The 13,280-nt window shown below is 40.8% G+C and overlaps 2 protein-coding genes and 1 long non-coding RNA gene across 5 annotated transcripts in view; 1 reads left to right on the top strand and 2 right to left on the bottom strand.

The window, feature by feature from the left end:
- Positions 1 to 8: 8 nt before the first annotated feature.
- Positions 9 to 13,280, top strand: part of LOC113931097 — a 31,553-nt gene continuing 18,281 nt past the window's right edge. Inside the window, exon 1 of the long non-coding RNA XR_003522686.2 lies at positions 9 to 269. This is a non-coding gene — a long non-coding RNA (uncharacterized LOC113931097). The remainder of the gene's footprint in view (positions 270 to 13,280) is intronic.
- On the bottom strand, positions 564 to 9,764 carry GJA9 (gap junction protein alpha 9). Of its 2 annotated transcripts, none has more exons than XM_027608833.1 (2): positions 9,703 to 9,764; positions 564 to 2,740 (listed from the first exon to the last, which is right to left on the bottom strand). In XM_027608833.1, the coding sequence occupies exon 2, from the start codon at positions 2,643 to 2,645 to the stop codon at positions 1,098 to 1,100; it is 1,548 nt and encodes a 515-aa protein (XP_027464634.1). In that variant the 5' UTR covers positions 2,646 to 2,740; positions 9,703 to 9,764; the 3' UTR covers positions 564 to 1,097. The 2 variants fall into 2 exon arrangements, with proteins under 2 accessions (XP_027464634.1, XP_027464644.1); XM_027608843.2 differs by lacking the exon at positions 9,703 to 9,764 and adding an exon at positions 6,036 to 6,154.
- Positions 8,076 to 13,280, bottom strand: part of RHBDL2 (rhomboid like 2) — a 50,265-nt gene continuing 45,060 nt past the window's right edge. The window contains exons 7-8 of one of the 2 annotated variants that reach the window (XM_027608864.1): positions 9,703 to 9,764; positions 8,076 to 8,902 (exon numbers count right to left, since the gene is read on the bottom strand). In XM_027608864.1, the coding sequence (XP_027464665.1) occupies positions 8,723 to 8,902; positions 9,703 to 9,764 (242 nt within the window). In that variant the 3' untranslated portion in view covers positions 8,076 to 8,722. The remainder of the gene's footprint in view (positions 8,903 to 9,702; positions 9,765 to 13,280) is intronic. The other variant, XM_027608853.2, reaches the window with a different exon arrangement.

The following is a 13,280-nucleotide window of genomic DNA, read 5'->3' on the forward strand; positions in this document are numbered from 1 at the left end:
CCCGGAGCGCACCTCTCCTTCCTCTTCCGGTCTTTGCAGCGTTTCGGTTGCTGAGCGAGAGGCGAGTTTTTGCTAACTCCGGACTAGTGTCCAGGTGGGGCCAAAGATGGGCGTGGCGCCAGGGGGCAGGGCCTGCGGAGGCCGATAGCACTAGGACTGTAGCAGGGTGTGATCTTCGGACACCGGTCTGGAGCCGATCTGTCTCAACTGGGACCTCATTAGATGTGGCAACCTGTATGTGCTGGCTTCTTGGCTCTCATCTTGAAAAGGTGCGCACGACCGACGCAAGGCGACCCTTGGGTATGCAGTGTCTTGAGAGGAGTGCTTAGAATCGTTATGTTTCCGCTCCAGCTTTTACTTTTGGGGTTTGTTTTGTGGCGGGCTTGATATGGGCCTCTGGAGGGGGTGAGCAGTAACGTGCTAAGCTTTTGAGCGCTTACCGTGTGCCAGGCACTGTACTAAACACGTTTCTTTTTTAATTCTCATGCTATCCCTGTAAGGTAGGCACCGTTAATAAAGTGGCGAAGTTAGAGGACCAGGGAGGGTAGAGCTGCAATTCCAATCTGGGCACTGAAATCACGATGCTATAAAGCCATCAATCTTTTTAAGATTTTATTTACTAGACAGCTACATTGTCATACTCAAGAGACATCAGGTTGCAGTCAATAAGGAAACTAAATTAAGTCCCAGGGACAAACAATTTAAACATTGTGCAGAAATAAAAGATTAGCAACTAAAAGGGAGAATTATGTAGAACAAGGAGAATCTCCTAAAGCTGTACTCCCTTCAAGGAAAAACCTGTTTCCAAACCATTAAGCCTCGATTCTAAACATGTGACTTTCCCAGAATCAGTTTTCATGAATTCTGAAGGGAGCCTGTGAAAAAGTAATCCTGATACTTGGTAACTATGTCTTTGAATTTAAAACTGCCCCTTCACCATTCAGAATTAATCTGTTTTTCCTTTTTGAAATGGGTTTGCAATTTTCTGCCTGTAACACCTGGTCTTTAGAGCTGCCCTTGTCATGCGTGTGCTCCATCACCACTAGGCTACTTCTATGATAACATAATATGCAGAATGTCTAGAAGCCTAAAGCAGTTCAGATCTGAAGGTCTGTGGGAGCCCGCCTACCAGTGAGGTTATTTGTCAGCAAGACCAAATGATTTGGAGGAGGACAAGCAGTAGGATTATTGCAGCTTCTGGCCAAATCAGATTTAAAGGACAACTGTCCCAAAGAATCAGGAGTGTCTGGAATGTGAAGCGGTTGGCAGTCTCCCAGTGAAGGAGGCAGGGTGCTAATTGTGCCCTCTCTGAACTGGCCCTTGAGGTTTCCTTTAGGAGGTGACACCTGATTTTCATATTCCATAGAGGGACAGCATGTAGATCTAAGCCACAACTGTTCCCAGGCACAGTTAGCAGGCGGAGGGAAAGCTGTTTGGGATGACTGCCCCATGTGGTTGTCCAGATCTATAGCAACACCTGGAATAGAACAGTGACATCTAGAGCAGTGGTTCCTTTTGCTGTCTTTGCCATCAATCTCTCTTTTTTCCCTTAATGGGCTACCCACTTCTTTTCTAAATATTTTATGAGTGTCTTCATTATTACATGAGCCGATGTGTTGAAGATGACTACACGTAGCGCTAAGTGTCCACATCTCATCAGAAAGTACAGTTTCTTGTTCATCCAAAATGCGTTTCTCATCATTTCCACTGTGATTGTCAGGATCTGCCTGAAATGCAGGTGAATTTAGAATAGGGCACACTGCTGTGTGTTTTTGCTTTTCCATTAACAGATAATAATCAGGTGCAGAAGAGAGTCTCTTCAGTGAATTTGCAGAGGTGCTCTGATATTTGGCATGATTTTGTTTCGACTTGTTCGCAAAGAATTCATTATGCTCATCCTTCCATTTATATTGTCCCCAAAGCCCTCTTTTAATCTTTTTAAAACCTAGGTGGAAAATTTCTAGAACATTTAAGAAAAGAGAAACAGTGGCTATAGATTGCATAAATAATAGGAATATTGTCTTTTCTGTTGGTCTTGACACAAAACAATCAATTATATTTGGACACGGGTGGCCATGGCATTTAACTAAAGGCTCTAAATGAAATCCATATAAAAGATACTGTCCAATCATGAACCCAACCTCAACCACGGAGCGAGTGAAAATGTGTACCACGTAAGTGCAAAGCAGGGTTCCTCTGAGTGGAGCTTTATTTAGTTTCTTTTGTTCCAGCTGACAAAGTTCTTGCTGCAGTTTCCTCCGGTCCCCAGGTATTTCAAACCCCACGCCCTCCAGGGCCCCTCTCAGTTGAGCTTTCCTCCTCTGCCTCTCTTTCTCCAGAACCCTCAGTCGGTACAAAGCATGGCCCATATAGACCAGGGATGGTGAAGACACAAATATCACCTGCAAAACCCAGTATCTAATGAGGGAGATAGGAAAGGCCTGGTCGTAGCACACATTTCTGCAGCCGGGTTGTTCTGTATTACAGATGAAGCTGGACTGCTCATCATTCCAGACATCCTCAGCTGCTACACCAAGAACAAGCATTCGAAATATGAACAGGATAGTGAGCCAGATCTTTCCAATGATGGTGGAATGGATGTGAACTTCCTCCAGGATGCCTCCAAGGAAATTCCAGTTCCCCATGTTTATTTAGTCAGCCAGCTTCACTCTGAACCCCATCAAATAGGAGACAGGTAAATTCTTCCATTCTGAAGGGCGTGCTATTTCGTAAAGCAAACCTATGGCCAAAACATGAACAAAGCATCACTCTCTTCATATGCTGGTTGCTCTACTTTTTCCCTAGAGAACTGTGATAATCTCACCAAGGATATATTTAAGATATCAGGAATTTAGGGGTGCCTGGGTGGCTCAGTTGGTTAAGCATCTGCCTTCGGCTCAGGTCATGGTCCCGGGGTCCTGAGATTGAGCCCCGCATGGGGCTCCCTGCTCAACGGGGAGTCTGCTTCTCCCTCTCCCTCTGCCCCCATTTGTGTGTGCTCTCTCTCTCTCTCAAATAAAATCTTAAAAAAAAAAAAAAGATACCAGGAATTTACAATCACTTATGTTTAGACCTCATAATGTAATGAAGAAAAAAAAAAGAGGGGCGCCTAGGTGGCTCAGTTAAGCATCTGCCTTCCGCTCAGGTCATGATCCCAGGGTCCTGGAATCAAGCCCTGTGGCAGGCTCCCTGCTCAGCAGGGAGTCTGCTTCTCTCTCTCCCTCTGCCCCAGCTCATGCTCTCTCTCTCTTGCTCTCCCTCAAATCAATAAATAAAATCTTTAAAAAGAAAAAAAAGATACCTGGAGGAGGGGTTGTATATATTCTCTATGAAGAACAGAACTGTAGATGGGTGGCTTGGCTGGCTCAGTCAGAAGAGCATGTGACTTTTGAACTCGGGGTTGTGAGTTCAAGCCCCATATTGGGTGTAGAGATTACTTAAAATAAGTAAATAAAAATAAAAAAAAAAACTGTAGGATTCCCTATGAGAAAGGAGTCTTGTTATTGTTAGCTGAAGTTTATTACTGTTTTACTTTGTTTAACTGAGAACTTTTGGAGAGGTTCCTAAAACTACTGACATGATCTTACAAACCTCTTTATTAAGATTATATGAAAACTATAACCAAAGTCAGTGATTTTAAAATTTCATTTATACACAAAGGAAAATGTGTTTCATTTGATAATTCAGTAAGATACAGCATTTAATGAAATCAGAGGAAACAGATCTGGCTCTTGATATAAGAATTTAGATTTGTTTTTTAATCCACATTTAAATGTCTAAATTCTGTTGGCTTTCTGGCAGTTGTTGAGCTTTTTTAGAAATCAGAAATTTCAGTAATATTAATATTCATAAAATTCTGAATTATCTATGAAAAATTGTGTACATTTTTATCATCTTAAAATGAACTCCAGTTAACTAAGTAAATCTTTTTATTTTTTATTGTTATGTTAATCACCATATATTACATCATTAGTTTTTGATGTAGTGTTCCACGATTCATTGTTTGTGCATAACATCCAGTGCTCCGTGCAGAATGTGCCCTCTTTAATACCCATCACCAGGCTAACCCATCCCCCTACCCTCCTCCCCTCTAGAACCCTCAGTTTGTTTTTCAGAGTCCATCGTCTCTCATGGTTCGTCTCCCCCTCTGACTTACTCCCCTTCATTCTTCCTCTCCTGCTATCTTCTTTTTCTTTTTTCTTAAAATATGTTGCGTTATTTGTTTCAGAAGTACAGATCTGTGATTCAACAGTCTTGCACAATTCACAGCGCTCACCGTAGCACATACCCTCCCCAATGTCTATCACCCAGCCACCCCATCCCTCCCACCCCCCACCACTCCAGTAACACTCAGTTTGTTTCCTGAGTCCAGTTAACTAAGTGAATCTTAAATTAAAAAAATAGAACTTCAAGATAAAAAAAAAGAACTCCAAAAATTCTCAACTATTTTTGTATTAGCAGAATGTTTTTCTTGACATAAACAGATGGCTCTTGTGGTGGTAGCATTATAGATATTTTCATTGTAACAATATTTGACCTATTTAAGACACATAGCTTGCTTTTTTGGAAGGAACAGTCAGGCTAGTTATAATTTAGATGCTTGGATTATCAAGCAGTACATTCCATATTAAGGTAGATACCCTAATGTATCTAAGAGGAAATATATCCCACAGGTAAGATAAAAAGAGAAATGTTTTCATAACTTTCATTCAAAATATCAATATGTGTTCTATATCCCTTATATAAAGGGAAGTGTTACACAATTAAATACAATACTGGGATACTATAGCTAAATGATATGTTCATCACAAAAGTCTTATGAGTTATGTATGTTGTTTCCCCAGTTTACAGATGAGGAAACAGGCACACCTAAATTATCCAAGGTTGAGGCAGCTGGGTGGCTCAGTTGGCTAAACATCCAACTCTTGATTTTGGCTCAGGTCATGATCTCAGTGTTGTGGGTTCAAGCCTCACGTCCGGCTCTGCACTGAGCGCAGAGTCGGCTTGGGACTCTCTCTCTCCCACTTCCTCTGCCTTTCCCCCACCAAATAAATAAATAAAATCTTTAAATTACCAGAGGTCACACACTTGGAACTGACATTGAAAATCAGTGTGGCTCTAAAGTCAGGTCCTATTCTACTAAACTTATTTTTCCTCTTTGGGTGCACTTAAGATTTGCATGAAAGGAACATTAGGAAATCATCTGTTTTCTCTTTATTTAAATTAGGTATGTCAAATAGTGATCGTTTGGGCTTTTTAAATAACTGATTCTAAAGTCTTTGGTTCCTTTTCTAAAGCTTCATTCACTTGAAAAGATTTATAAAAGCATCCACCTTCTAAAATTTAGTTGTATTTCTGAGAGAAAATTTCTATTTAACTTTATTATGTTAATAATAATATATTCTTTGATCCAACAATCCAAAACACTTTAAAGTGTAAGCAATGGTATCATTCATGTTGTTTATAATAATCACAAATTGAAACTGTCCAAAATAATTATCAATACAAGAAAGACAGTATTGTTCTTAATAAATAATAGTGCATCCATAGTATGGTACTATGCAACCAGTAAAAATGATAAATAAATACTAATGTAAAAAGACATTTAATACATTGTTTCAGTTTATAAAACAGAACAGTATGACCCCATAATTATATATTTGTTTATATGTAGAGATGCATACAAAAAAGCCTAGAAGGAAATTCATCAAGATATTAACTATGGTAATCTCTGGGTGGTGTGATTACAATTGACTTTTTTTTAATAATTATATGCATTTTAATTTGTTTTTACCATGAGCACTTCTATAATCACAAAAAAATAATAATTTTTTTTTCCTTAAGGTACAAAAGCATAGTATTTCCTGAAAGAAGGAGCAGTAAATTATTTAGCTACAAATCTTAGGTTCTGAAGCTTTCATAACTGACATGAATACTAGTCTACCTAGACTCAATCCCATAGAATTCAAAAGCAAAAAATAAAAACATTTCAAACAACTCTTTCTTAATTTGCTAAAACAGAGATTAACACAAACCTGTTTAGATAAATCTGAGAAGCAAATCATGCTTGTTCTCTGAAGGTGTCCCTTTGCAGGTGTAGAGCAGTTCAGTTCAGTGCAGTGAGTCAGCCATCAGCTAAAATCCATTTGTGCTCATTGTTCGTGCTTCTAAAACCACTCTGTCCAATAGAACTTTTGCAACAGTGTTGAAAGACTCTGTCTGCACTGTCCAATAAGGTAGCCACTAGCTACATAGAGCCATTGGGCACTTGCATCATGACTTGTGTAACACAGGAACTGAGTTCTTTTTTTATCTTATTTAATTTTAATTAAAATTTAAGAGCTGCATGTGCCTTGTGGCTACTTTATTAGACGGGACAAATAAAGAACATTTCCAATATTTCTAATAACACAGCAGTTTAGAAGACTAAAGTTATGAGCCCCAAATTAAGCTGAATAGATGGTTCCTCTATAATTCAGAGACATCAAATTTAAAACACCAGATGTTTGTATGCTTTTTTTTTTTTTACAGTAATTTTGCCCCCTGGGGAACCCAATTAGATATCACTGTTTTGGGTAATGTGAACCACGTTTGTAGTACCAAAAACTCTTTCTGACTAAAAACAGTTTTTTATTTATTTATTTGAGAGAGAGAAAGAATGAGAGGCGGGAGGGTCAGAGGGAGAAGCAAACTCCCTGCTGAGCAGGGAGCCTGATGTGGGACTCGATCCTGGGACTCCAGGATCATGACCTGAGCTGAAGGCAGTCGCTCAACCAACTGAGCCACCCAGGCACCCCTAAAAACAGTTTCATAATTAGATGAATTCTGTTTCTCTCTCTGGTTTTCTGTTATGAACAATTACATTTGCGTTTAAGTCATTAAAGGTCTCTCTTCAGAGCTAGTGACCTGATGGGTTGGACATGACAGATGACTGTTTCTTCTCTGGGCTTTTTTTTTTTCCTTAAGATTTTTTTATTTTTAAGTAATCTCTACTCCCCAACATGAAGCTCGAACTTACAACCCTGAGATCAAGAGTGACATGCTCTACAGACTAGGCCAGCCAGACACCCCTTCTCGGGCTCTTTGCCAATTAATAGATACTTTTCAGATTAAATGCAACTATTTCACAGGGAAAAAATTATACATATATATTCATATTTGTATATTATATAAATTACATGTGTAATATATAAATTATACATAAATTATTAATAAACTTGAAAAACACTAAGTCTCAGTAGTTAGACAAATACAAATTTAAATGAAGTATTCTTTTTTAACTATCAAAATGCAGATTTTTCAAAGATTTACAATACCTGCTTTTGGCAAAAGTATAAGGAAACTTAACTAACATCTACTGTCAGTAAGAATATAAATGGATGCACTACTTAAAAGGCAGTTTAAATCTATCAAAATTAGCATTTCTGCTTGTGGATGCTTAAAATATTCATTCCGCAAACATACTCAAAGGCACCCTACACGTCCTAGGAAGTGCACATAGCACTGTTGATAATAGTACAAAATCAACAGTGTCCAGTAGAGCCGTGATTAAATAACCACAGTACATATTTATTGTCCGGCAACTCAGAGAATGAAGGTCTCTAGCGTCACATTGTAAAGCAAGTTAGCGAGCAACATGTGTAGTATAATCTCATTTATCCTGTTAAAACCCACAATCCCGAGACCCTGAGATCATGACCTGAGCCAAAATCAAGAGTGAGCCACCCAGGCTCCCAGATATGGAGCCTACTTAAAAAAAAAAAAAAAAAGCCAACAATCTAGGTTCTATAATAAGAAAGGAGACAGGCTTCTCAGCTTTCAGATTTGACATTTTACCTTATGTAAATAAATCCTACCCACTCCCAGGAGAGCCATTAGCCATGTAAAGAATGAGTAACCAGAGTCCAGGTACCCAGTATGCACCAGAAAGCTAGTTCTAGGTTCCTTGGGATCCTAGACACACTTCTAGAATCTTAGACTGGCAGTCCAGAAATTTTTCAGTCCTCTTTTATAAGATACTTCTACCATTTATGGCGCACTCACAGAAATGTTTGTTCCTATACTCCCATGATACTCTCAGCTTTCAGTATTTGGGGAACATAGCCTCATTAGACCAGTAGGGGAGGAGAATGTGGACTTTCGAGTCATTACCAACCTTTAAATCCTGTGCCCTCTTAGACAAGTTACTTGATTTTTTTTTTTAAATGAGTTTTCATGTCGTCCTTTCTAGATACAGAGTAATAGCTACCTTTCTGGGTTGTTGAAAAGATTAACAATAATGTATATAAAGCACCTCAAACAGTGATCTGTCCACCCCAACAGTGATAGAAAGTGATTATCAATAGTCTGGCACAGGTATGAAAAGTTTTTATTATCAGAACAGTACAGTATTTGTAGATTCTATCAAGCAGTCCCTACAATATATCCTCCAAGGAGAGCAAGTCTCTTAGAGGATCCCTACAATGCACACCACATGTGTGGAAAGAGCCAATCCTGCTTTTTCCATGCCTCCCCTTTTCTCTCTTCCTTTTCCCTCCCTCTGCATTCAGAAGCCCCTTACCTAAACCCTAACCCCTTTTGTAAACAGTCTTTGCAACTGAGGACTTCAGTCCTATTCTGACCTCTTTAAAAAAAGAGGTTAGCATTTGCAAGGACTTCTTTGTCTCTTCATAGACTTCAGTTTTTTCCCAGATGGCTCTTTGCATTGCATATTAGAGGCAGGTCAGTTTGCTGGGGAGAGGAAAATGTTGAAAAACACGGCAAATAAGACACAAGCAAAATAAGCTGCAATTGCTATCCAAAATCTCGGATCCTTCAGCAGTGCCTGATCAAAGCAGCTAAACACAGTGTAACCTATGGACATTCCAGCGAATCCACCTGCAATGTGGGCTGCAAAAGACACCTTGGGAGGAAAAGGGGAGAAATGAAAATAAGTGAAGAAAATGCTAATTGTATATTTTAGTTGCATCCCTCTTCCTAAAACACAAATGCCATCGGAGTCCAACAAGAGTCTTAAAAGCCTGAAGGGCAAGGAGGTGAAGCAAAAGAGACACAAAACTCCCATGTGCACAGAGAGGAGATGTTCTGAAAACATGCAGAGCTAAAAAATGTCATTTCATCAACTCTCCGAGTGCACAGGACCGAGCCATTGTTTCTCATTCTCTGTCACCATCACATTCTGGATGGTTCTATACGTCAAGAGAATGTGTTGCATTACCACAAGGGATCTCTGTGGGAGCCGTGTCTGACCCCACATAAATGGAATGTCAGGATGAAAACACAGCTGACGTATACACACAAATATGCAAACAAACTACCCAATTCAAAGACTAATAACAAAACTGGAAATCTCGGTCAGTTTTTTTTTTAATCCTGCAAATTCATCTGGACCCAAATTTTCGTTGCTGTTTTCCAATCTGCTTTTTATTCTCTGTGGACAGTGAAATCCCTTCTCTCCTGTTTTGCTCCCAGGAGCCACCAGGAGGGCAGGTGCAAAGAAATAGAGCCAACAACAGTCAGGGCTCTGAGAGAGTTAAGTGAAAAGGACAATCCAAAAGTCTGATTTCCTCAGGAATTTGTTTATCTTCCAAATGGAAATCTGGCTGCCCTAAATCACAGACATTGCCCCTATTCAATGACCCTTTTTATCTATTGGTATGATAGGTAAACAAGTTCTTGTTGAAAAAATAATAAACAACTCACCGGAGACCCGTTTGCAGGGACAAAGAACCTTCTGTAGAGAGCAAATCCCATATCCGACAAAACTAGAAAGAAAAACAAGCTGATGAAGCCCCAGGATTGCCACAACCATGCACCAGATATTTTGGGTTCTCTTCTAGTCACAGTAGCAACTAACATTTATGGAGACACTCTGTACCAGGTGCTACTGTTAAGAGCTTTATGAGTATCAATTCACTAATCCTCACAAGGACCCTATGAAATGAGTATATCATCCCACTTGACAGATTTATTCGTCCCACATGTATTGAGTGGTTATCTTCTGTGCGCCAGGCACTGTTCTAGGTGGTGGAGATACTGCAGTGAACAGATGAGACAGCCCTGCCTCATGGAGCTGACGGTCTGTTGGGGGAAGCTCACAAACAAATTAGTAAAACATAAAACATACAGTACAGCAAATGGACAAGATGCAGAGAAAGGAAGGAGGATTAGGAATGCTGGGAGTAGGGTATGATTTTTAATAGCGTCAGGGACAATCTCACTGAGAATATGACATATGGTGGAGATAAGAGAGCAAGCAATGCTGACATCTGAAGTAAGAGTCTTCCAGGCAGAAGGAAGAGCCAAGTGCAAAGTCCCTGAGGCAGGAATGTGCCCAATGTGCTGGAGGAAGACCAGAGCAGCTGCGCTGGCTGGATGGGTGGTTTTCAAAGTGTGACTCCCTGCCCCTCCAAGAGCAACAGTAACATTCACCTGGGAACTTACTAGAAATTAAACTTCTCAGGCCCACCCCAGACTTGTACTAGAAACTCTGAAGATGAGGCTCAGAAGTCTGTGTTTTAACAAAACCTCCAGGTGATTCTGGACTACAGTTAGGGATAAAATGATAGGCGAGGAGCAAGGGACAAATCACGGAGGGGCTTTATGGGCCACTGTAAGGACTTTGACTCCAAGTGGTAGGAAACCTTTGAAAGCTTTTGAGTGACATGATTCAACTTATGCTTTTAAAAGATCATTCTGGCCGCTATACAGGAAGGAATGTAAGGGAGCAAGGACAGGAGCAGAAGACCAGCTAGGTCAACAATATGGCACCAATCCAAGTGAGGAATGACAGTGGCATCTTATCCACAAGGAAACCAAAACACAGAGGGTAAGTACTTGTCCAAGGCCACACAGCTCAGATGCAGGGGCAAGATTTGAACCTTAAGAAATCTGGCTATGTGAGCGCCCCTCTCACCTACCACACTAACTGCCTCTGAGTACCACCAGAGTACTGATGATAGGCCAAGTAAGGAGATGAGTCCACATTCTTCAATGGAACAGTGAGAGCCAGAACTCAGACCTTCTTCCAATAAGTCAGATCCATGATGCAAAAGGAGCTTCCGGGGTTTCATGGCCTAGAAGAACTCCGCCCTCCATGTGCCCTGCACTTGGAAACATCTCGTGTAGCTGTCACATTCCACAGCCATCCCCAACTCCCTGTGCTCCACTTAGTGAGCCACTGTGTGTCCCCAGAGATGAGAAGACCAGTCCTTGCCTTTGGGAAAATAGCATCAGGACCCTGTGTTGTGGCCAGTTTCCCTTTCAATACTGTATTGATTGATGTCCAAGTGACTAGACGGGAATTGAGGTCGAGGAAGTATTCAATATTAATTTAACTGTGAATGACTATTACACAACATGCTGGATAAATGTGGTTGTGCTGTATTTTCAGTCATCATTTGTATTTCCTAATCCAGTGTAAATAAATAACACACAGGGCGCCTGGGTGGCTCAGTTGGTTGGGCGACTGCCTTCGGCTCAGGTCATGATCCTGGAGTCCCGGGATCGAGTCCCACATTGGGCTCCCTGCTCAGCGGGGAGTCTGCTTCTCCCTCTGACCCTCTTCCCTCTCGTGCTCTCTATCTGTCATTCTCTCTGTCTCAAATAAATAAAATCTTTTAATAAATAAATAAATAAATAAATAACACACAGACAGAACTAGGAAAGTTCTTACTGGAAACAGTTACTCTGGCGTAGTCATCCAGAGGAGGAGGCCTCCTTTCAAAAAGTTCTTGTAACCCTTACCACGTCCATTCCTCCAACCTCTTTCTCTCTGATCATGCCCTTTCTACATATCTCTGCCCGGCTCCTTCTGCTTCCTTGGGGGAGTTTGCTTCTACGTCTGCTGCAGTAGCTACACTGAGACATGTCTTCCCTCCCAATAAACCAAGTTATTGTCCTTGCTAAAACTTTGACACTGATTTTAAGAGAGTTGCCTTTATATGGATTTTTTTGGAAGGGTGAACATGTGAGATTTCCTCTTTCAAAAAGGAAGCTCAGTTGCTTTGTTAGTAGACACATCCAACAAGAATGCTTCATGAAGGAAGGTCCTTCAGGCCAATTGTCCTTCATAATTAAGAATAATAATTTACCTTTTTTTACCTATACACTTTCCCAAGGAAATGTGTTTAAACTAAAAATATACTTGTATTTTGTTAACCTGGCGTGTGTTGTAACTTGCCTCATCTTCAACAGTAGGTAAACCAGAACAAAGAACGTTTAGAAATGGCCCGTGCCAGGGAGTGGGGAAGGTTAATGTTAACGGGTCTTAGCTACTCTGTAAAATAAAGTGACTTTATTACTTACCTCAGGAATGACATAATGTTACATAAACTATTTTTGGAGACTCCCTGTGCATAAGGAAAGGGTTTTTACGCCAACGTTGAAGAGTATTAAAACCATTTCCCCATCAAGGGTTTGGGGTCATTTTACAAAGTCATTCATAATTGTCCTAAAGGAAACAGATCGAAAACCAGGGAACTTATGTGTAGCAACATGTTTTGGTCATGGGACTTGTCCCTTGGTCCCGGTTATGACACTTAACAGCCCAGGTGGCAGTTCTGCGCCCCAGTGACTCTCCTCACTAACCCCAGACACTTGCTCTCCTTTCTGTGCTCACAACTTTCCCATACATTTTCAATTTCTTATGGACAAAAATATTACAGAGAGTATGTGTAACCTATAAACAAGTCACTTATCTTCTCTCAGGATGAAATACTGTTCTTACTGCTAAACTGTCCATAAACTGGAAAGAGACTGATTTAGTCTCTTTCCTCAGAGGTAGTTGGCCCTATTCCCAGCAATGCAGATAATTGAACTCTTGATACCAATTAGCAGGACCATTTCTTCTTACCACATGGACAGCCGAAGTCTTAGGTTTTTATCAAGTATCACCTCCATCTTGGCCTTCAGATGCGACCCTACCGTCTGACCCCAGGGTCTGCCTTCTCCCCACCCCCTCCGTGCGACTGCAGCTTCCACCGGAGCAGGTCCAGAAACACGAGTTACTAGTCCGGCCCTAGCTCCTTTTTCTTCTACCCAGTGTGGCCTGCCTCCACCCAAAATCTCCCATGACATTCAGACTCTGCTAAAGTTCCGCCTCCTCTCCAGATTGAGCACTCTTCCTAAATTCCTTCAGCATGTAATTCTCTGCTATAATTCTTGGAGATTTCAAAAGCCACATTTGCCATCCTTCTAGTTCCTTGACCTCTCCATTCCTTCACCCTCTGCTCCTGTCTTCAACCCTCAGCCATCACTCCATGCTTAGATCCTAGATCATT

The sequence above is a fragment of the Zalophus californianus genome, chromosome 4, assembly GCF_009762305.2.
Source record: "Zalophus californianus isolate mZalCal1 chromosome 4, mZalCal1.pri.v2, whole genome shotgun sequence".
Taxonomy (NCBI): domain Eukaryota; kingdom Metazoa; phylum Chordata; class Mammalia; order Carnivora; family Otariidae; genus Zalophus; species Zalophus californianus.